The sequence below is a fragment of the Pristiophorus japonicus genome, chromosome 10 (assembly GCF_044704955.1).
Source record: "Pristiophorus japonicus isolate sPriJap1 chromosome 10, sPriJap1.hap1, whole genome shotgun sequence".
In the NCBI taxonomy this organism is placed as follows: domain Eukaryota; kingdom Metazoa; phylum Chordata; class Chondrichthyes; family Pristiophoridae; genus Pristiophorus; species Pristiophorus japonicus.
This window is the reverse complement of record NC_091986.1, coordinates 132,349,670-132,373,111: the sequence shown is the minus strand read 5'-3', so window position 1 is coordinate 132,373,111 and position 23,442 is coordinate 132,349,670. Positions and strand designations below refer to the sequence as shown.

General features: G+C 45.6%; 1 protein-coding gene across 1 annotated transcript in view; it reads right to left on the bottom strand.

Annotated features, from left to right (window-relative positions):
• Positions 1–23,442, bottom strand: part of LOC139275102 (transmembrane protein 182-like) — a 157,812-nt gene that overhangs the window by 83,029 nt on the left and 51,341 nt on the right. Inside the window, exon 2 of the mRNA XM_070892100.1 lies at positions 2,771–2,956. Coding sequence (XP_070748201.1) covers positions 2,771–2,956 — 186 coding nt within the window. The remainder of the gene's footprint in view (positions 1–2,770; positions 2,957–23,442) is intronic.

Sequence of the window (23,442 nt, the reverse complement as noted above, 5' to 3'; positions counted from 1 at the left end):
TGTATCATTGGAGCAAGTACAGCCTTTGGAGCAGTTACCGCCACGAAAACTGGGCTTGAACAGTGAATTTAGCGTTGTGCTAATGTTAATTAGCATGCAACAACAATATAGCATCATTGGTGCTGCTAGCGTCATTCATTTCAGCGGTCGTTAACTGCCACCAGCAGATTCCCAGCGCTCTTGAATTTCTAGGCCATTGAAGCTTAACTCCTGCGATATTGTGATCATACCTTGTAGTCAACCATAACAAAAAGCAAGGCTGTCATTTCAGAGAGCAGTGTATTCACTTAAAGGGGAAATGCCTTCTAAAATGAAAAAAAAAATCATTTAAACATAGGCAGTTTTTAGCACTTAGAGCTTAACTGCCTTCTGAAAAAATATTAACATTAAAAAGAATCCCTAAAGAAAATGAGGAAGTTAGCACTTACATAAATGTCTCAGCAAGCCAGGGAAGGGCACCCAGAATCTCCAGCTTTGTGCAAGGGGTCAACACTGCAAGAGAGGTCCTCTATCCAAAGGGCCATGAGGCCCTCCAGAAAGAACAATGTGGTACCAGAATAGTGAGGTCGTCGCTGCCAGCGGTGTAACCCCCACCTTCTGGCTCCCATGCACAAAGAAGCTTCATGACCTCAGACCAGTGGTCAAGGTGAGTGAATGCATCTTCAAAAGCTGTCTCCTACCAACTGCACCACTAACCTCACACACAGCTCAATGCACAACTCCCCTACACCCCACTCCCACACCCCCCACCAATCACTCATCTACCAACAATCTGTACACCTCCCATTCCTAGCTTCATCTCACCCCCTTGGAGGAGACGGTGCAGGTCATTCTTGGAAGGGGCATGGCTGAGCCCTTGACCAGCGACGGGGCTGAAAGGATACAAGATGCTGGTATCCTCATACATTATCCTCCTTCTCACAAGCACCTCTTGCTTTCCTGCCCTCCTTTCACCACATCTCCACCCTTGTGCCTTCCTCATTTCACACATCCAAATCCTGCAACAAATGTACAGGGTATTGGTGAGACCACACTAAGAGTACTGCGTACAGTTTTGGTCTGCTTATTTAAGGAGGGATATACTTGCGTTTGAGGGAGTTCAGAGAATGTTGATTCCTGAGATGAAGGGGTTGACTTATGAAGAAAGATTGAGCAGGTTGGGCCTATACTCACTGGAGTTCAGAAGAATGAGAGGTGATCTTATTGAAACATGTAAGATACTGAGGGGGCTCGACAAGGTAGATGCAAAGAGGATGTTTCCACTTGTGGAGGTATCTAGAACTAGGGGGCATAGTTTAAGAATAAGGGGTCATCCATTTAGAACTGAGATGAGGAGGAATTTCTTCTCTCAGAGGGTCGTAAATCTGTGGAATTCTTTGTCCAGAAAGCTGTGGAGGTTGGGTCATTGAATATATTTAAGGTGGAGATAGACAGATTTTTGAACGTTAAGGGAGTGAAGGGTTATAGGGAGCAGGCAGGGAAGTGGAGCTGAGCCCAAGGTCAGATCAGCCATGATCTTATAAAATGGCGGAAAAGGCTCGAGGGGCCAAATGGCCTACTCCAGCTCCTATTTCTTATGTTCTTATTTTCTTAAATGCAGCCAGCGGTTGTTCAAGAAGAGGGAGAGGAGAGTAAAGGAGAAGAAACACTGTGACTCGATTTCACAGCCATGGTCCCAGTGGCTGCAGCATGGTTGGTGGACGGCTGCTAACTCTCAGTGGTAAATAATGCAAATGCCCTTGCAGGACAACCTTGAGGACCTGGTGGCTGGGAGTGTGAAATCAAGTGACAGTGTTTCTTTCTCACCAAAATGGCCCTCACCAAAATGGCCATTTTTTTTCCTGATTTCTGGCACGAACGGGTTGTGGTAAGGTATCCAATTTTTCTTCCAATGACAACAGATTGTATTTGAAAAACTAAATCAGGAAAGTGTAGGACAAAACAATTTGTGCATGGCTACTTGACAGAAGTGGCTTGCCCTTTTAGAAATAGTATAACTGTGACATTTCTTGCAATGTATCTGCAATTAATGTTTTGGTCACTGGCCCAATTGGCTCCCTTTATTTCAGGCCAATATTGCTATTTGTACCAGCCTGGACCCCTTCCCCACACCCTGCCCCCTCCCTGTGCACCCCCCCACCCCCAAACGAAGGAGGCACAATTTTCAATACTCGAACAATCTGGACGCCAAACTGATTCAAGCTTGCAGATCGCTTGGTGTTAGAGAGGCCTAGGCCAAAAAAATCCCAGTGTGGGAATGTCATACCCCAGCCCTGCTGGCGTCTCAGAAACTACTGGCCTGGGACCAGGAATACCAAGGTCCCAGGTAATTTCCTAATAGTCACACAGCACGATCCCACAGTTTACAGCAGAAATATGTCATTGGCCTCATGAAAATTTCAGGGTCTGTATTTTATTTTTACAACTTACTTTCTGCTTTCAGGAATAGAAGGTAAGCTGAATTCTCCTTAAAATTACTCTTCACAATATTTGGAAAGTGCTTTAATTTTGTCACAATAAAGTTATTGAAATAAATAGATGTATTTCAGTCATCTCCATTGCTATAGTTTAACTGCTTATAGCTGCCAGTGATATACTGGGGCTTCATCTCTTCCAAAAATTCATTTTAATATCAGGATATGTTTCATTATGTAGAGTAGAGGGAAGCTATTTCAGAATCATCGTAAGTAGACTGTTTTAATTTGTAACTCAATTCCAAAAATGATCACCAATGTAATAATAGTTTTTTACAATGCTAATTAGTTCTTACTTTGTTGAATAAGCTCATTGATCCAGGAAAATGTTTATGTTTTTTCAAAGTTTCCGCAATACTCCGTCTTTGAATGAGTCCTTCAAATGTCTCTCCATGCTCACTTCGATTCCACGGCTTCTGTGGCTGGTTACTTATTTGATCTAATATTTGAATTGGTTTAATTTTTGTCCCAATTTGAGCTTCCTGGAAGGGAAATATAAATTGACTCGGATTATATTTCAGCACAATAAAAAAATGAACAGATCCAGTCATTCTAAGTTTTTACTTTCCCCCGAAATCTCTTCACCAAAGGGTCTCTAAACATCCATTTAATCCATTGTGAAATAAAAATAGAAAATGCTAGAAATACTCAGCAGGTCAGGCAGCATCTGTGGAGAGAGAAACAGAGTTAATGTTTCAGGCCAATGACCTTTCAGCAGAACTAGAAAAGTTGGAGATGTAATGGATTTTAAGCAAGTGCAGGGGCAGGGAATGGGGGAGGGGAGGGAAGAACAAAAGGGAAAGTCTGTGAGAGGCTGGAAGGCAGAAGTGATTAAATGACAAAAGGTATGATAGTTCAAAGCAAAAGGAGATGGTAATGAGACAAATAAAAACACAAAAGATGAATCTAGAGGAGGTGTAAATGGGAATGTCGGAATCATCTTAGGAAGGATATATTGGCCTTGGAGGGAGTGCAACGCAGGTTTACCAGGATAATATCTGGACTCTAAGGGTTAAATTACGAGGAGTGATTACACAAACTAGGGTGGTATTTCCTGGAATTTAGAAGGTTAAATGGTGATTTGATCAAAGTTTTCAAGATATTAAGGAGAACAGATAAGGGGTAGATAGAGAGAAACTGTTTCTGCTGGTTGAGGATACTAGGGGGCATAGTCTAGAAATTAGAGCCAGCCTTTCAGAAGTAAAGTTAGGAAACACTTCTGTACACAAAGGGTGGTAGAAGTTTGGAACTCTTTTCGGCAAACAGCAATTGATGCTAAATCAATTGTTAATTTTAAATCTGAGATTGCTAGATTTTTGTTAAGCAAAGGTAATAAGGAATATGGGGCAAAGGTGGGTATATGGAGTAAGCTTGCAGATCAGCCATGGTCGCATTGAATAGTGAAACAGGCTCGAGGGGCTAAATGACCTACTCCTCCTGTTCCTATGTTCCCAAATCCTCAGAGATCAGCTCTTCCTAATTATCATATGCATGCCATACTGTAGCAGGCCACTTTATTGCGGTCACTTAAAAGCAATTGCTGCTACATGACCATTTGGAAAGATAATTGTACAAATCAAATATACTACACCACTAACCTATATGATGCAAGTGGCCTACGCGCTCTTCTAATTTCCAACACTTCACAGATTTTTTGGTTGTGGGGCAAAATTACTCAGAACAGAAAACAGAAGCGCTAAACCAGAGCAGCCCAGACCTCTCTCAGAGTATAAACAGACCGCACTGGGCTTGATTCAACCAGAGAGTATAGATGTGGACTATGGGGAAGTTCAAGAGCTCCAAGGATACAGTTAATGCCATCCTTTCCTTGTTACCCCTCCCTACATTATTCACTCACTCACATACATACTCTGCAACAAAACACTAGAAAGACAATATTAGCTATGTAAACTCCGTTGCATGGGTTGTTTCTCAGCTGTCATTATAACATGACTCTTTGTTTCTATAGAGCCCTTAAAGAAGCTGTAGGCCCTAATGACAGCCCCAAAGTCAATACTTCACAGTATTCTACGTCATCCACGAAAGCCATAGTAAGTACCAGCACAGGCACATCTTTGCTGGGAGATTTAGGTAGGCAGTGTGAATCAAGTTCACTGGGTGAAGCAGAGCGTGTGTCAGTAGAAACTGGTGGTGGAGGCAAAGATTGAGCAGAACCGATTGGTTGCAGGGCTAACTCACATCTACCCTCATTCATAGAGTCTTGGGATCCCAACTTCATAGGGCCCATACTTAAGAGTGAGGCTGTTTGATCACCAACATTTTTTAGTCATTAAAGAGTGTACCAAGCACCTTTCGAGATCTAATGTATATTGCACAGAAGTCCTCTACCTGCATCTATGCAGTTGTACATGACCACTTATCTAAAGGCACTCCACTATGGAGTGTATGGCCACCCAAGGAGATCTGTAAGAAGGAAATAACTTGCAGTTGTATAGCGGCTTCCCCATCCTCGGGACAGCCCAGAGTACTTCACAGCCAATGAAGCAGTATGGAAGTGTCGTCTCTGTTGTAGTGAAACACAACAGCCGACTTGTGCACAACAAGGTCCCATAAACAGCAATGAAATAAATGGCTAGATAATGTTTTGGTGATGTTAGTTGAGGGATAAATATTGGCCAAAACACCAAGAAAATCCCCCGCTCATCTTCAAATAGTGCCATGGGATCTTTTACATCCACTTGAGGGGGCAGATGAGACATCAATTTAACATCTCATCTGGAAGACACCAACTCCAACTCCACTGAAGTGTCAGCCTAGATTATGCTGTAAGAACACTGGGGGATCCCGACAAATATATGCCAAGGAGCCAGACGAATGCTTAACCCCTTCACTTTAACTCCTCACTGCAAACGTTTTGGGGTTTACCACCCAGCTTAGATCGAGAAATTAATTATGCCTAAATTGGTTTACCAAACTGTATCACGCAGTTCAAATTGGATTTGAGTTCACCTTCCTCCCTCAATTAGGATATTTCCAAGCTACAGAGTGAATTAATTAACCCTTTCTTGCCAAATCATCAAGTCAGATAACAAGTCATGCACTAACAACTATTTATTGACTACAAAATCCTAACTTAAGCTTAAATATTGAGCATTCAAAACAGTTAACAGATATAAATAGTTATAGTCAGGGTCTCTTAGCAGTTTGAATAACATAATTAATAGAGAGTTACTTAACAAATTGAATAACAGAGATTGTAAAAGCAGCTCACGTATCACTGTAGTTCAGCATTAACTGAATCACTGACTATTAAATTATTGTTGAGATCAGTGTCTAAGGTTACTGCAAATTGGTACAGTTAGTGTAAATCCTTAAATTAACAGCTAGTCAATAGAATAGAGTCGGTGTGCTGGTGGTGAACAATGTCTCCAGGGCTTATACATCTTTGTCTATATGAGCGGTGTGTCTTCCTCATCTGGGACGATGGCATTAGCTTCTGAAACATCGAATCGATGTGCCTTCGATGGCGGGATTATATGTTCCACTTGGATCCTCTGGTTGGGCTGAACTTACCATATGCACAAGTGACTGTGCCTTTCCCCATTTGCTTAACACTCACCTTTCTCGATCATAGACAACATGTACAGTTAGGTGGCACATGTATCTCTGCTGTAATTGAGTGATGTAGCCATATAATGTGACATATATAACCTCTTGTTCTCTGTCCTGAATATACTTTGGACTAGAAATTTGAATCATTTGCTCCTTCTGTTACACCCTGGAGGGCACCAACGGGGCGCAAATGAGTTGCTGACCTGATGTGGCGCTGTTAACGACTCCTGCCATGTTGGGCGGGAGTTTAGCAGCGGCACTACGGCTTTGTGCCCCAATTTCCTCTCCTGCACTCAGAGATCAAGATGTCATCATTGAACACATCGCCCCATTAGCGCCCCGGCCCCGAAATTCACTTTCGCCCCCTGCAGCAATGCTAACTAAAAACAACGGCAGCTGCAGGAGGCACGGATCAGGTGGCCGGCTGCTACCGGGGTAATAATTAAAGGCTAGATGGCTGATGGAAAATGCAAAAATAACTTAATTTTGTTGTCGCGCCACTGCTCCATTTTCTTCGTTGTGTCCTGGCCGCGATTGCTCAGTCAGGCCGACTGCGTAGAATCCCTGCTCCATGGTGGTACAGGTAGGACCCTTTTTCTTTTGCAGAGCCTGCAGCGTGGGCCGGTCCCTCTAAGGGAGGGAAGGGCCCACTGGACATGACCACACAGCACGGCACAGTGCGCAGCGCTGCTGAGGTGTCTATCCCATTAGCGCTCCATAAAGGAAGTGGAGCGCTTGATTTAGTGCTCCAATTCCTTCTGGGGCTGTAACCCGAATTTTTGGAAAGGGGCAAGACATCTGCACCTGGCGCTAAATTTTGCGCCTCCTAGCTGTTATAGCCCCCAAACGGGGCGATAATGAATTCCATCCCCTTTGTACTTATGGTATCCTTCTAAATCTGTTTGGTAAAGAGAACGACAGAAGAAGACGAAAAAAAACAAAGAGAATTTTCTGCTAATTATCAAGAGAAACTACATCTAAAGCGTGATAAAGGGAATCTAAGGCCCAGAAATTCGGTTGCGGTACTACTCACGAGGCACGAGACTTTGCGCCAGGCGTAGAAGTCTCGCCTCTCAAGAAATTGGGGTTACCGCCCCCGAAAGGAAGTGGAGCGTTAAATCCAGTGTTCCACTTCCTTTCTAGGGTGGTAGTGGGGCGAACGGTGCAGCAGCGCTACACACTGGGCCGCGTAGCGTGCTGCGTAGGAGGGATTCATCCCTGATTTAAAGGGAAGGGCCCAAGCTGCATAACCCTGCAGAACAGGTACCCACCTAGCTGGACCACTGGGGGGTGGGGGTGCCGCGCGATCAGCCAGGCACTCAAGCAGATTAGGCTGGAGCTCTTTGTTGGCCAGCACGGACACGAGGGGCCGAATGTCCTCCTTCTGTGCTGTAAATTTCTATGATTCTATGAATCTATCAAGCAGAGTACCGGGCTCATAGATTCATAGAAATTTACTGCACAGTCCATTTCGGTCCATCGTGTCCATGCCAGCTGACAAACAGCTATACAGCATAATCCCACTTTCCAGCTCTTGGTCCATAGCCTTGAAGGTTATGGCACTTCAAGTGCACATCCAAGTACTTTTTAAATGCTATGAGGGTGTCTGCCTCTACCACCTTTTCAGGTAGTGAGTACCAGACCCCAGCACCCTCTGGGTGAAAACATTTCTGCTCAAAACCCCTCTAAACCTCCAATCACTTACTTGAAATCTATGCTCCCTGGTTATTGACTCCCTTGCTAAGGGAAACAGGTCCTTTCTATCCACTCTATCTAGGCCTCTCATAATTTTATATACCTCAATTAGGTCTCCCCTCAGCCTCCTCTGTTCCAAAGAAAACAAACCCAGCCTATCCAATCTTTCAGTGTCCCTGACGACTACATGTATGGGAAGTGTATCCAGCTGCAGCTCCTGACAGACCGCATTGCGGCACTGGAGCTGCATATGGATTCACTCTGGAGCATCCGCGATGCTGAGGATGTCATGAATAACACATTTAGTGAGTTGGTCACACCACAGGTAAAGGTTACTCAAGAAGATAGGGAATGGATGACCATCAGGCAGAGCAGTGGAAGGAAGGTAATGCAGGGGTCCCCTGAAGTCATCCTCCTTCAAAACAGATACACCGCTTTCAGTATTGTTGGGGGGGATGACTCTCCAGGGGAGGGCAGCAGCAGCCAGGTTCATGACACCATGGGTGGCTCTGCTGCATAGGAGGGCAGGAAAGAGAGTGGGAGAGCTATAGTGGTAGGAGATTCTATTGTAAGGGGAATAGATAAGACGTTTCTGTGGCCGCAATCGAGATTTCAGGATGGTATGTTGCCACCCTGGTGCAAGGGTCAAAGATGTCTCGGAGCGGCTGCAGCACATTTTAGAGAGAGGGTGAACAGCCAGTTGTCGTGCTGCATATAGGTACCAATAATATAGGTAAAAAACGGGATTAGGTCCTACAAGCTGAATATAGGGAGCTAGGAGTTAAATTAAAAAGTAGGACCTCAAAGGTAGTAATCTCAGGATTGCTACCAGTGCCACGTGCTAGTCAGAGTAGGAATTGCAGGATAGCTCAGATAGCTCAAAGTAAATGAGTTGACGGCAAAAATCATTAAAAATGGGTATGATTTGGTGGCCATTACTGAAATGTGGTTGCAGGATGGCCAAGACTGGGAATTAAACATACAGGGGTATCTGACAATTCAGAAAGATAGACAAGAAGGGAAAGGAGATGGAGTAGCTCTGTTAATAAAGGATGATATCAGGGCAGTTGTGAGAGACGATATTGGCTCTAATGAACAAAATGTTGAATCATTGTGGGTGGAGATTAGAGATAGTAAGGGGAAAAAGTCACTGGTGGGCGTAGTTTATAGGCCCCCAAATAATAACTTCACGGTGGGGCGGACAATAATCAAGGGAATAATGGAGGCATGTGAAAAAGGAACGGCAGTAATCATGGGGGATTTTAACCTACATATCGATTGGTCAAATCAAATTGCACAGAGTAGCCTTGAGGAGGAATTCATAGAATGCATACGGGATTGATTCCTAGAACAGTATGTTACAGAACCTACAAGGGAGCAAGCTATCTTAGATCTGGTCCTGTGTAATGAGACAGGAATAATAAACGATCTCCTAGTAAAAGATCCTCTCGGAATGAGTGATCACAGTATGGTTGAATTTGTAATACAGATTGAGGGTGAGGAAGTAGTGTCTCAAACGAGCGTACTATGCTTAAACAAAGGGGACTACAGTAGGATGAGGGCAGAGTTGGCTAAAGTAGACTGGAAACACAGACTAAACGGTGACACAATTGAGGAACAGTGGAGGACTTTTAAGGAGCTCTTTCATAGTGCTCAACAAAAATATATTCCAGTGAAAAAGAAGGGCGGTAAGAGAAGGGATAACCAGCCGTGGATAACCAAGGAAATAAAGGAGAGTATCAAATTAAAAACCAATGCGTATAAGGTGGCCAAGGTTAGTGGGAAACTAGAAGATTGGGAAAATTTTAAACGACAGCAAAGAATGACTAAGAAAGCAATAAAGAAAGGAAAGATAGATTATGAATGTAAGCTTGCGCAAAACATAAAAACAGATAGTAAAAGCTTTTACCGATATATAAAACAGAAAAGAGTGACCAAAGTAAATGTTGGTCCCTGAGAAGATGAGAAGGGGGATTTAATAATGGGAAAATGTGGAAATGGCTGAGACTTCAAAGAATTATTTTGCTTCGGTCTTCACAGTGGAAGACACAAAAACCATGCCAAAAATTGCTGGTCACGGGAATGTGGGAAGGGAGGACCTTGAGACAATCACCATCACTAGCGGGGTAGTGCTGGACAGGCTAATGGAGCTCAAGGTAGACAAGTCCCCTGGTCCTGATGAAATGCATCCCAGGGTATTAAAAGAGATGGCGGAAGTTATAGCAGATGCATTCATTATAATCTACCAAAATTCTCTGGACTCTGGGGAGGTACCATCGGATTGGAAAACAGCTAATGTAATGCCTCTGCTTAAAAAAGGGGGCAGACAAAAGGCAGGTCACTATAGTATAGGCCGGTTAGTTTAACATCTGTAGTGGGGAAAATGCTTGAAGCTATCATTAAGGAAGAAATAGCGGGACATCAAGATAGGAATAGTGCAATCAAGCAGACGCAACATGGATTCATGAAGGGGAAATCATGTTTAACTAATTTACTGGAATTCTTTGAGGATATAACGAGCATGGTGGATAGAGGTGTACCGATGGATGTGGTGTATTTAGATTTCCAAAATGCATTCGATAAGGTGCCACACAAAAGGTTACTGCAGAAGATAAAGGTACGCGGAGTCAGAGGAAATGTATTAGCATGGATCGAGAATTGGCAGGCTAACAGAAAGCAGAGAGTCGGGATAAATGGGTCCTTTTCGGGTTGGAAATCAGTGGTTAGTGGTGTGCCACAGGGATCGGTGCTGGGACCACAACTGTTTACAATATACATCGATGACCTGGAAGAGGGGACAGAGTGTAGTGTAACAAAATTTGCATGTGACACAAAGATTAGTGGGAAAGCGGGTTGTGTAGAGGACACAGAGAGGCTGCAAAGAGAGTTAGATAGGTTAAGCGAATGGGCTAAGGTTTGGCACATGGAACACAATGTCAGAAAATGTGAGGTCATCCATCTTGGGAAAAAAAAACAGTAAAAGGGAATATTATTTGAATGGGGAGAAATTACAACATGCTGCGGTGCAAAGGAACCTGAGGTTCCTAGTGCATGAAACTCTTTTAGGCTACTGCACCTGGTATTCCCTGGCAGTCTCCCATCCAAGTACTAACCAGGCCTGACTCTGCTTAGCTTCCAAGCTCAGACAAGATCGGGCATTTTCAGACTAGTGCAGCCGTTGTGCATGAAACTCTTTTTGAGTTTATCTGTAAAACAAAACATTAAACCGTGCCACCCGAACTGGGTGACACACCAGACATTTACAAGGCCCCTTTTTTTCATTTTTTTTTCGGCACTAAAATCACAATTTTTCCCCAGTGCCCCCTATAAAGGGAAGGGGGACACTAAAAGCACCGGCAATTAAAACAAATTAAACTTTAAAACGTAAAATCAAATTAAAATTTGGTTGCCGGGCGTGATGATGCACTCCAGTCCCTCCGGTGCCCACCTCTCGCGGAAGGCCGCGAGCGTACCGGTGGACACCGCGTGCTCCATCTCCAAGGACACCCTGGACCGGATGTAAGAGCGGAAGAGAGGCAGGCAGTCAGGTTGAACGACCCCCTCGACCGCCCGCTGCCTGGACCGGCTGATGGCACCCTTGGCCGTGCCCAGGAGCAGTCCTACGAGGAGGCCATCGGACCTACCCGCTCCCCTCCGCACAGGGTGCCCAAAGATCAGGAGAGTGGGACTGAAGTGCAGCCAGAATTTCAGGAGCAGCCCCTTCAAATAATAAAACAGGGGCTGCAACCTTGTGCATTCCATAAAAACATGGAACACGGACTCTTCCAGACCGCAGAAATTGCAGGCGGCCTGGGAGTCCGTGAACCGGCTTAAAAATTTGTTGCACGGCACTGCTCCGTGCACCACCCTCCAGGCCAAGTCCCCGATGAATAGTGGGAGGACCCCTGCGTAGAGTGCCCTCCATCGGGGACCCCCGCCTCCTCCGGACGGCAAGATGGTATGCCATGGCGTGTCCGGACGGCCGGCGAGGATGGCAAAGTTGAGAGTGCGCAGGAGCAGCCCGTACAGGAAACCCCTCCGCGCGGAACTGAAAGGCACGGAGGGGATTTCCCCGAGGCGGCTCAAGTTGTGAGGCGGCGGCCCGTTGTGCATGAAACTCTTTTGAGTTTACCTGTGAAAACATAAAACATTAAACGGTGCCACCCGACCTGGGTGACACTCCAGACATTTACAAGGCCCTTTTTTTCCCCCCCCTTTTTTGTGTTTTTTTTTGTGTTTTTCTTTTTTTGGTTTTTTTTTGGGCACTAAAATCACAATTTTCCCCAGTGCCCCCTATAAAAGGGAAGGGGGACACTAAAAGCACCGGCAATTAAAACAAATTAAACTTAAAAACGTAAAATCAAATTAAAATTTGGTTGCCGGGCGTGATGATGCACTCCAGTCCCTCCGGTGCCCACCTCTCGCGGAAGGCCGCGAGCGTACCGGTGGACACCGCGTGCTCCATCTCCAAGGACACCCTGGACCGGATGTAAGAGCGGAAGAGAGGCAGGCAGTCAGGTTGAACGACCCCCTCGACCGCCCGCTGCCTGGACCGGCTGATGGCACCCTTGGCCGTGCCCAGGAGCAGTCCTACGAGGAGGCCTTCGGACCTACCCGCTCCCCTCCGCACAGGGTGCCCAAAGATCAGGAGAGTGGGACTGAAGTGCAGCCAGAATTTCAGGAGCAGCCCCTTCAAATAATGGAACAGGGGCTGCAACCTTGTGCACTCCATAAAAACATGGAACACGGACTCCTCCAGACCGCAGAAATTGCAGGCGGCCTGGGAGTCCGTGAACCGGCTTAAAAATGTGTTGCACGGCACTGCTCCGTGCACCACCCTCCAGGCCAAGTCCCCGATGAATAGTGGGAGGACCCCTGCGTAGAGTGCCCTCCATCGGGGACCCCCGCCTCCTCCGGACGGCAAGATGGTATGCCATGGCGTGTCCGGACGGCCGGCGAGGATGGCAAAGTTGAGAGTGTGCAGGAGCAGCCCGTACATGAAACCCCTCCGCGCGGAACTGAAAGGCACGGAGGGGATTTCCCCGAGGCGGCTCAAGTTGTGAGGCGGCGGCCCGTTGTGCATGAATCCCAAAAAGTTAGTTTGCAGGTGCAGCAGGTAATCAGGAAGGCGAATGGAATGTTGGCCTTCATTGCGAGAGGGATGGAGTACAAAAGCAGGGAGGTCCTGCTGCAACTGTATAGGGTATTAGTGAGGCCACACCTGGAGTACTGCGTGCAGTTTTGATCACCTTACTTAAGGAAGGATATACTAGCTTTGGAGGGGGTACAGAGACGATTCACTAGGCTGATTCCGGAGATAAAGGGGTTAACTTATGATGATAAATTGAGTAGACTGGGTCTTTACTTGTTGGACTTCAGAAGGATGAGGGGTGATCTTATAGAAACATTTAAAATAATGAAAGGGATAGACAAGATAGAGGCAGAGAGGTTGTTTCCACTGATCGGGGAGACTAGGACTCGGAGCTCAGCCTCAAAATACGGGAGAGCCAATTTAAAACAGAGTTGAGAAGGAATTTCTTCTCCAGAGGGTTGTGAATCTGTGGAATTCTCTGCCCAGGGAAGCAGTTGAGGCTAGCTCATTGAATGTATTCAAATCACAGATAGATAGATTTTTAACCAATCAGGGAATTAAGGGTTATGGGGAGCGGGTGGGTAAGTGGAGCTGAGTCACGGCCAGATCAGCCATGATCTTGTTGAGTGGCGGAGCAAGCTCGAGGGGCTAGATGGCCTACTCCTGTTCCTAATTCTTATGTTCTTATGAATACGTGGCTAGAAGAATGCAGCAGGAGGGAGGGATTCAAATTCCTGGGACATTGGGTCTGGTTCTGGGGGAGGTGGCACCAGTACAAACCAGACGGTCTGCACCTGGGCAGGACTGGAACCAATGTCCTAGGGGGAGTGTTTGCTAGTGCTGTTGGGGAGGGGTTAAACTAATATGGCAGGGGGATGGGAACCTATGCAGGAAGACCGAGGGAAGTAGAATGGGGGTAGAGGCAAACGATAGAAAGAAGAAAAGTAAAAGTGGAGGGCAGAGAAACCCAAGGCAAAAATCAAAAAGGGCCACATTGCAGCCAAATTCTAAAGGGGCAAAGTGTGTTAAAAAGACAAGCCTGAAGGATCTGTGCCTCAATGCGAGGAGTATTCGTAATAAGATGGACGAATTAACTGCACAGGCAGCTATTAACGAATATGATATAATTGGCATTACGGAGACATCGCTCCAGGGTGACCAAGGCAGGGAACTCAACATCTAGGGGTATTCAACATTCAAGAAGGATAGACAGAAAGGAAAAGGAGGTGGGGTAGCGTTGCTGGTTAAAGAGGAAATGAACGCAATAGTAAGGAATGAGATTAGCTTGGATGATGTGGAATCTATATGGGTAGAGCTGCGGAATACCAAAGGGCAGAAAACGCTCGTGGGAGTTGTGTACAGACCACCAAACAGTAGTAGAGAGGTTGGAGACAGCATCAAACAAGAAATTAGGGATGCTGCAATAAAGTTATAGCAGTTATTATGGGTGAGTTTAATCTACATATAGATTGAGCTAACCAAACTGGTAGCAATACAGTGGAGGAGGATTTCCTGGAGTGTATTAGGGATGGTTTTCGAGACCAATGTGTCGAGGACCAACTAGAGGGCTGGTCATCCTAGACTGGGTGATGTGTAATGAGAAAGGACTAATTTGCAATCTTGTTGTGCGAGGCGCCTTGGGGAAGAGTGACCATAATATGGTAGAATTCTGTATTAAGATGGAGAGTGACACAGTTAATTCACAGACTAGGGTCGTGAACTTAAGGAAAGGTAACTTCGATGGTATGAGACGTGAATTGGCTAGAATAGACTGGCGAATAATAATTAAAGGGTTGCTGGTGGATAGGCAATGGCAAACATTTAAAGATCACATGGATGAACTTCAACAATTGTACATCCTGGCCTGGAGTAAAAATAAAACGGGGAAGGTGGCTCAACTGTGGCTAACAAGGGAAATTAAGGATAATGTTAAATCCAAGGAAGAGGCATACAAATTGACCAGAAAAAGCAGCAAACCTGAGGACTGGGAGAAATTTAGAATTCAGCAGAGGAGTACAAAGGGTTTACTTAGGAGGGGAAAATACAGTATGAGAGGAAGCTTGCTGGGAACATAAAAACTGACTGCAAAAGCTTTTATAGATAAGTGAAGAGAGAAAGATTAGTGAAGACAAAAGCAGGTCCCTTGCAGTCAGAATCAGGTGAATTTATAATGTGGAACAAAGAAATGGCAGACCAATTGAACAAATACTTTGGTTCTGCCTTCACGAAGGAAGACACAAATAACCTTCCGGAAATACAAGGGGACCGATGGTCTAGTGAGAAGGAGGAACTGAAGAAAATCCTTATTAGTCAGGAAATTGTGTTAGGGAAATTGATGGGATTGAAGGCCGATAAATCCCCAGGGCCTGATAGTCTGCATCCCATAGTACTAAAGGAAGTGGCCCTAGAAATAATGGATGCATTGGTGATCATTTTCCAGCAATCTATCGACTCTGCATCAGTTCCTATGGACTGGAGGGTAGCTAAATGTAACACCATTTTTTTTAAATGGAGGGAGAGAGAAAACAGGGAATTATAGACCGGTTAGCCTGACATCAGTAGTAGGGAAAATATTGGAATCAATTATTAAAGATGAAATAGCAGCGCATTTGGAAAGCAGTGACAGGATTGGTCCAAGTCAGCATAGATTTATGAAAGGGAAATCATGCTTGACAAATCTTCGAGAATTTTTTGAGGATGTAACTAGTAGAGTGGACAAGGGAGAACCAGTGCATGTGGTGTATTTGGATTTTCAAAAGGCTTTTGACAAGGTCCCACACAAGAGATTGGTGTGCAAAATTAAAGCACATGATATTGGGGGTAATGCACTGACGTGGATAGAGAACTGGTTGGCAGACAGGAAGCAGAGAGTCAGGATAAACGTGTCCTTTTCACAATGGCAGGCAGTGACTAGTGGGGTGCCACAGAGCTCAGTGCTGAGACCCCAGCTATTTACAATATACATCAAAGATTTAGATGAAGGAATTGAGTGTAATATTTCCAAGTTTCCAGATGACACTAAGCTGGGTGGCAGTGTGAGCTGTGAGGAGAATGCTAAGATGCTGCAGGGTGACTTGGACAGGTTAGATGAGTGGGCAAATGCATGGCAGATGCAGTATAATGTGGATAAATGTAAGGTTATCCACTTTGGTGGTAAAAACACGAAGGCAGAATATTATCTGAATGGCGGCAGATTAGGCAACGAGACCTGCGTGTCATGGTACATCAGTCAGTGAAAGTTGGCATGCAGGTACAGCAGACGGTGATGAAAGGCAAAAGGCATATTGGCCTTCATAGCTAGGGGATTTGAGTATAGGAGCAGGGAGATCTTACTGCAGTTGTACAGGGCCTTGGTGAGGCCTCACCTGGAATATTGTGTTCAGTTTTGGTCTCCGAATCTGAGGAAGGATGTTCTTGCTATTGAGGGAGTGCAGCGAAGGTTCACCAGACTGATTCCCGGGATGGCAGGACTGACATATGAGGAGAGACTGGATCAACTGGACCTGTATTCACTGGAGTTTAGAAGGATGAGAGGGGATCTCATAGAAACATATAAAATTCTGTCGAGACTGGACAGGTTAGATGCAGGAAGAATGTTCCCGATGTTAGGGAAGTCCAGAACCAGGGGACACAGTCTAAGGATAAGGGGTAAGCCATTTAGGACCGAGATGAGGAGAAATCTCTTCACTCAGAGAGTTGTTAACCTGTGGAATTCTCTACTGCAGAGAGTTGTTGATGCCAGTTTGCTGGATATATTCAAGAGGAAGTTAGATATGGCTCTTACGATTAAGGGGATCAAGGGGTATGCAGAGAAAGCAGGAAAGGGGTACACTGAAACATAGAAACACAGAAAGATAGGTGCAGGAGTAGGCCATTCGGCCCTTCGAGCCTGCACCGCCATTCAATAAGATCATGGCTGATCATTCCTTCAGTACCCCAGCGAATTCCACAGGTTAACAACTCGCTGAGTGAAGAAGTTTCTCCTCATCTCAATCCTAAATGGCTCTGGACTTCCCCAACATCGGGAACATTCTTCCCGCATCTAACCTGTCCAGTCCCGTTAGAATCTTATATGTTTCTATAAGATCCCCTCTCATCCTTCTAAACTTCAGTGAATAAAGGCCCAGTTGATCCAGTCTCTCTTCACATGACAGCCTAGCCATCCCTGGAATCAGTTTGGTGAACCTTCGCTGCACTCCCTCAATAGCAAGAACGTCCTTCCTCAGACTAGGAGACCAAAACTGAACACAATATTCCAGGTGAGGCCTCACTAAGGCCCTGTACAACTGCAGTAAGACCTCCCTGCTTCTCTCTTCAAATCCCCTAGCTATGAAGGTCAATATACCATTTGCCTTCTTTACCGCCTGCTGTACCTGCGTGCCCACTTTCAGTGACTGATGAACCATGACACCCAGGTCTCATTGCACCTCCCCTTTTCCTAGTCTGCCGCCATTCAGATAATATTCTGCCTTCGTGTTTTTGCCCCAAAAATGGATAACCTCAAATTTATCCACATTATACTGCATCTGCCATGCATTTGCCCACTCAGCTAACCTCTCCAAGTCACCCTGCAGCCTTTTAGCATCCTCCTCACAGCTCATACCGCCACCCAGTTTAGTGTCATCTGCAAACTTGGAGATATTACACTCTATTCCTTCATCCAAATCGTTAATGTATATTGTAAAGAGCTGGGGTCCCAGCAGTGAGCCCTGCGGCACTGCACTAGTCACTGCCTGCCATTCTGAAAAGGACCTGTTTATCCCGACTCTCTGCTTCCTGTCTGCCAACCAGTTCCCTATCCACGTCAGTAACTGAGGTGAATGATCAGCCATGATCTTATTGAATAGTGGTGCAGGCTCGAAGGGCCGAATGGCCTACTCCTGCAACTATTTTCTATGTTTTCCTCATCGCTAAAATTCTCCAGTCCAGGCAACATCCTCATAAATCTCTTCTGTACCCTCTCTAGTACAATCACATCTTTCCTATATTGTGGTGACCAGAACTGCATGTAGTACTCTAGATGTGGCCTAATTAGTGTTTTATACAGTTCAAGCATAACCTCCCTGTTCTTATATGCCTTCTTAACCACCTTACCTACCTGTCCTACCACCTTCAGGGATCTGTGGACATGTACTCCAAGGTCCCTCTGTTTCTCTATACCTCTCAGTATCCTATCATTTATTGTGTATTCCCTTTCCTTGTTAGCCCTCCCCAAATGCATTCCCTCACATTTCTCTGGATTAAATTCCATTTGCCTCTGTTCTGCCCACCTGGCCAGTCCATTGATACCTTCCTGCAGTCTACAACTTTCTTCTTCATTATCAACCACACAGCCAATTTTTGTATCATCTGCAAACTTCTTAATCATACATTCAAGTTCAAATCATTGATATATACTACAAAAAGCAAGAAATCTTGTACTGAGCCCTGCGGAACCCCACTGGAACCAGCCTTCTAGTCACAAACACACCTGTTGACCACTTCCCTTTGCTTCCTGCCTCTGAGCCAATTTTGGATCCAACTTGCCACTTTGCCTTGGATCTCATGGGCTTTTACTTTCGTGACCAGTCTGGCATGTGGGACCTTATCAAAAGCCGTGCTAAAATCCATATAGAGTACAACAAATGCACTACCCTCATCGACCCTCCTTGTTACCTCCTCAAAAAATTCAATCAAGTTAGTTGGACACTTAACAAATCCATGCTGACTGTCCTTGATTAATCCGTGGCTTTCTTAATGAAGATTTATCCTGTCACTCAGAATTTTTTCCAATAATTTTCCCACCACCGAGGTTTGACTGACTGGTCTATATTTACTCAGTCTATCCCTTCCTTCCTTTTTACAACGTTAGCAGTCCTTCAATCCTCCAGCACCACACCTGTAGCCAGAGAGGATTGGAAAATGATGGTCAGAGCCTCTGCTATTGCTTCTCTTAACAGCCTAGGATACATTTCATCTGGGCCTGGCGATTTATACACATTCAAAGATGCTAAACCCCTGGTGGTCATGGATGACCCATGTGTTGTTAAGTGGAAGTCCTTCATTGCATGAGGGCAAAGGAATTGTATTCATAAGGCTACATGGATGTCATCAAAGATGCTCTGCAAAATACAGAGCCTTCTCATTCTGCTGCGAGTTTCTCATGGAGAAAATGATGAAAGCATTTACTATGATGAACAATGCATCAGGTAATTGCTTGATACACCTGTAAACTGCAGATTGACTGATGCTCCTGATGGCCCTGGGACTGCTTGAAATGAGCCACAGGCAAAAAGAATTGTGCCAACCATGACAGCTACGAGCAGTGCTATCAGTATGATAGAGATTATCCAGAGGTAACCTAACCTCCAGAGATAGCTAACCTCCAAAACTGCCTGTTGAGTAGAGTACAGCCTACAAAGTCAATTTTCTTTGAATATTCCAAAGTAGATGCACCTGTGTCAGTAGATACTGTTATGTTCAGAATAAATTCACAGGACTATATCACAAGCTCAAACTGTTGTGACCTTGGTCTCTTTAGTCAGACTCTAGAGTGAGGAAGCAACATGGTGAATCACCTTTTTCCCCTGCTTGCCCCAGGGTGCACAGGTGACCCTTAGGTCTCTCACAGGTGTGCCCCCTAGTAGCAAGTCTTACATTTGGGTAAGGTCTACATACATACATTACATCACTCACACCCAAAGTCTTATTGTGCCAGTTATTTGCAAGCTGAGGCGATCTGGCGCCCCACGGCCCCGGGTCGATCACCTGGGTTGAAATTCTGACATGATGGGTTCACTCTCGTGGTTGACGGCGAAGTTGATCGTGTTAGTGGGTCACTGGGGGCCAGGTCCTATTACAATGGTTTCTGGTTATCTGTCGTTCGCAGTTTGGACTTCTCCAACTGCCTTACTAGTTAGCCCAGTACATGGTTTCACAATCAAACGCACCGTTTTCATCACATACACTCCATTCCCCCCGCTTCGCTAATACGGTGCTAGCGGCCCAACTGGGGCCCTGATCATGGTCTGCATCATTTATTCTGATGTCGCGTTGAGGGGCCGTATAATTATGGTGCATTCTCTGCTGATGGCATGCAGAAACATAGAAACATAGAAAATAGATGCAGGAGTAGGCCATTTGGCCCTTCTAGTCTGCACCGCCATTCAATGAGTTCATGGCTGAACATGCAACTTCAGTACCCCATTCCTGCTTTCTCGCCATAACCCCTTGATCCCCCTAGTAGTAAGGACTTCATCTAACTCCTTTTTGAATATATTTAGTGAATTGGCCTCAACAACTTTCTGTGGTAGAGAATTCCATAGGTTCACCATTCTCTGGGTGAAGAAGTTACTCCTCATCTCGGTCCTAAATGGCTTACCCCTTATCCTGAGACTGTGACCCCTGCTTCTGGACTTCCCCAACATTGGGAACATTCTTCCTGCATCTAACCTGTCTAAACCCATCAGAATTTTAAACGTTTCTATGAGGTCCCCTCTCATTCTTCTGAACTCCAGTGAATACAAGCCCAGTTGATCCAGTCTTTCTTGATAGGTCAGTCCCGCCATCCCGGGAATCAGTCTGGTGAACCTTCGCCGCACTCCCTCAATAGCAAGAATGTCCTTCCTCAGGTTAGGAGACCAAAACTGTACACAATACTCCAGGTGTGGCCTCACCAAGGCCCTGTACAACTGTAGCAACACCTCCCTGCCCCTGTACTCAAATCCCCTCGCTATGAAAGCACATGCCATTTGCTTTCTTAACCGCCTGCTGTACCTGCATGCCAACCTTCAATGACTGATGTACCATGACACCCAGGTCTCGTTGCACCTGCCCTTTTCCTAATCTGTCACCATTCAGATAATAATCTGTCTCTGTTTTTACCACCAAAGTGGATAATCTCACATTTATCCACATTATACTTCATCTGCCATGCATTTGCCCACTCACCTAACCTATCCAAGTCACTCTGCAGCCTCATAGCATCCTCCTTGCAGCTCACACTGCCACCCAACTTCGTGTCATCCGCAAATTTGGAGATACTACAGTTAATCCCCTCGTCTAAATCATTAATGTGCAGTGTAAACAGCTGGGGCCCCAGCACAGAATCTTGCGGTACCCCACTAGTCACTGCCTGCCATTCTGAAAAGTCCCCATTTACTCCTACTCTTTGCTTCCTGTCTGACAACCAGTTCTCAATCCATGTCAGCACACTACCCCCAATCCCAAGTGCTTTAACTTTGCACATTAATCTCTTGTGTGGGACCTTGTCGAAAGCCTTCTGAAAGTCCAAATATACCACATCAACTGGTTCTCCCTTGTCCACTCTACTGGAAACATCCTCAAAAAATTCAAGATTTGTCAAGCATGATTTCCCTTTCACAAATCCATGCTGACTTGGACCTATCATGTCACCTCTTTCCAAATGCGCTGCTATGACATCCTTAATAATTGATTCCATCATTTTACCCACTACCGATGTCAGGCTGACCGGTCTATAATTCCCTGTTTTCTCTCTCCCTTCTTTTTTAAAAAGTGGGGTTACATTGGCTACCCTCCACTCAATAGGAACTGATCCAGAGTCAATGGAATGTTGGAAAATGACTGTCAATGCATCCGCTATTTCCAAGGCCACCTCCTTAAGTACTCTGGGATGCAGTCCATCAGGCCCTGGGGATTTATCGGCCTTCAATCCCATCAATTTTCCCAACACAATTTCCCGACTAATAAGGATTTCCCTCAGTTCCTCCTCCTTACTGGACCCTCTGACCTCTTTTATATCCGGAAGGTTGTTTGTGTCCTCCTTAGTGAATACCCAACCAAAGTATTTGTTCAATTGGTCCGCCATTTCTTTGTTCCCCGTTATGACTTCCCCTGATTCTGACTGCAGGGGACCTACGTTTGTCTTTACTAACCTTTTTCTCTTTACATATCGATAGAAACTTTTGCAATCCGTCTTAATGTTCCCTGCAAGCTTCTTCTCGTACTCCATTTTCCCTGCCCTAATCAAACCCTTTGTCCTCCTCTGCTGAGTTCTAAATTTCTCCTAGTCCCCGGGTTCGCTGCTATTTCTGGCCAATTTGTGTGCCACTTCCTTGGCTTTAATACTATCCCTGATTTCCCTTGATAGCCACGGTTGAGCCACCTTCCCTTTTTTATTTTTACGCCAGACAGGAATGTACAATTGTTGTAGTTCATCCATGCGGTCTCTAAATGTCTGCCATTGCCCATCCACAGTCAACCCCTTCGGTATCATTCGCCAATCTATCCGAGCCAATTCACGCCTCATACCTTCAAAGTTACCCTTCTTTAAGTTCTGGACCATGGTCTCTGAATTAACTGTTTCATTCTCTATCCTAATGCAGAATTCCATCATATTATGGTCACTCTTCCCCAAGGGGCCTCGCACAACGAGATTGCTAATTAATCCTCTCTCATTACACAACACCCAGTCTAAGATGGCCTCCCCCCTAGTTGGTTCCTCGATATATTGGTCTAGAAAACCATCCCTTATGCACTCCAGGAAATCCTCCTCCACCGTATTGCTTCCAGTTTGGTTAGCCCAATCTGTGTGCATATTAAAGTCACCCATTATAACTGCTGCACCCTTATTGCATGCACCCCTAATTTCCTGTTTGATGCCCTCCCCAACTTCACTACTACTGGTTGGAGGTCTGTACACAACTCCCACTAACGTTTTTTGCCCTTTGGTGTTCTGCAGCTCTACCCATATAGATTCCACATCATCCAAGCTAATGTCCTTCCTAACTATTGCATTAATCTCCTCTTTAACCAGCAATGCTACCCCACCTCCTTTTCCTTTTATTCTATCCTTCCTGAATGTTGAATACCCCTGGATGTTGAGTTCCCAGCCCTGATCATCCTGGAGCCACGTCTCTGTAATCCCAATCACATTATATTTGTTAACATCTATTTGCACAGTTAATTCATCCACCTTATTACGGATACTCCTTGCTTTAAGACACAAAGCCTTCAGGCTTGTTTTTTTAACACCCTTTGTCCTTTTAGAATTTTGCTGTACAGTGACTCTTTTGTTCTTTGCCTTCGGTTTCTCTGCCCTCCAGTTCTGAGTGATTCCATTTGGTGACTGCGTAGCACCCAGGATAGCCAGGTCTGCAGGGAGTCTACCGTGACATGCATCGTGCTAGGTTTAGTGAATGAGGTGCTGACCCTGAGGTCTGGCAAGCCCAAGATGGCCGCAATGGCCTTGAGACTTTCGGTAGTGGCGGGAGGCTTAGTGGTACCCGTGGACCTTGGGCCATAGTATGGGGGCCCCGAACCACCGACTGTGTGTAGCCGCCCTGCCTTGCTTTGCAATGTTGGGATGGGTCTATCATCTGTGCGACGGATAGGTTGCCACATCCCATCTAGCAGTTCACCTTTAGCAGGCGGTAACATGGGATCCTGGCTGGTCCAGGTCCTAAGCTGGGGGGGCGGTTACGGTTGACCCCTCGCTTTCTAGCACTTCCACGACCGCGAGTGGGTCTGCAGGCTGCACCGTTTCCACCCCGGGGTGGGCAACGGTGGCCAACTGAGAACATAGGTGCTACTCTCTGTGCCTGGCCCATGGCGGATCATGTTACAGTGCACAGACAGTGTTGGACATTC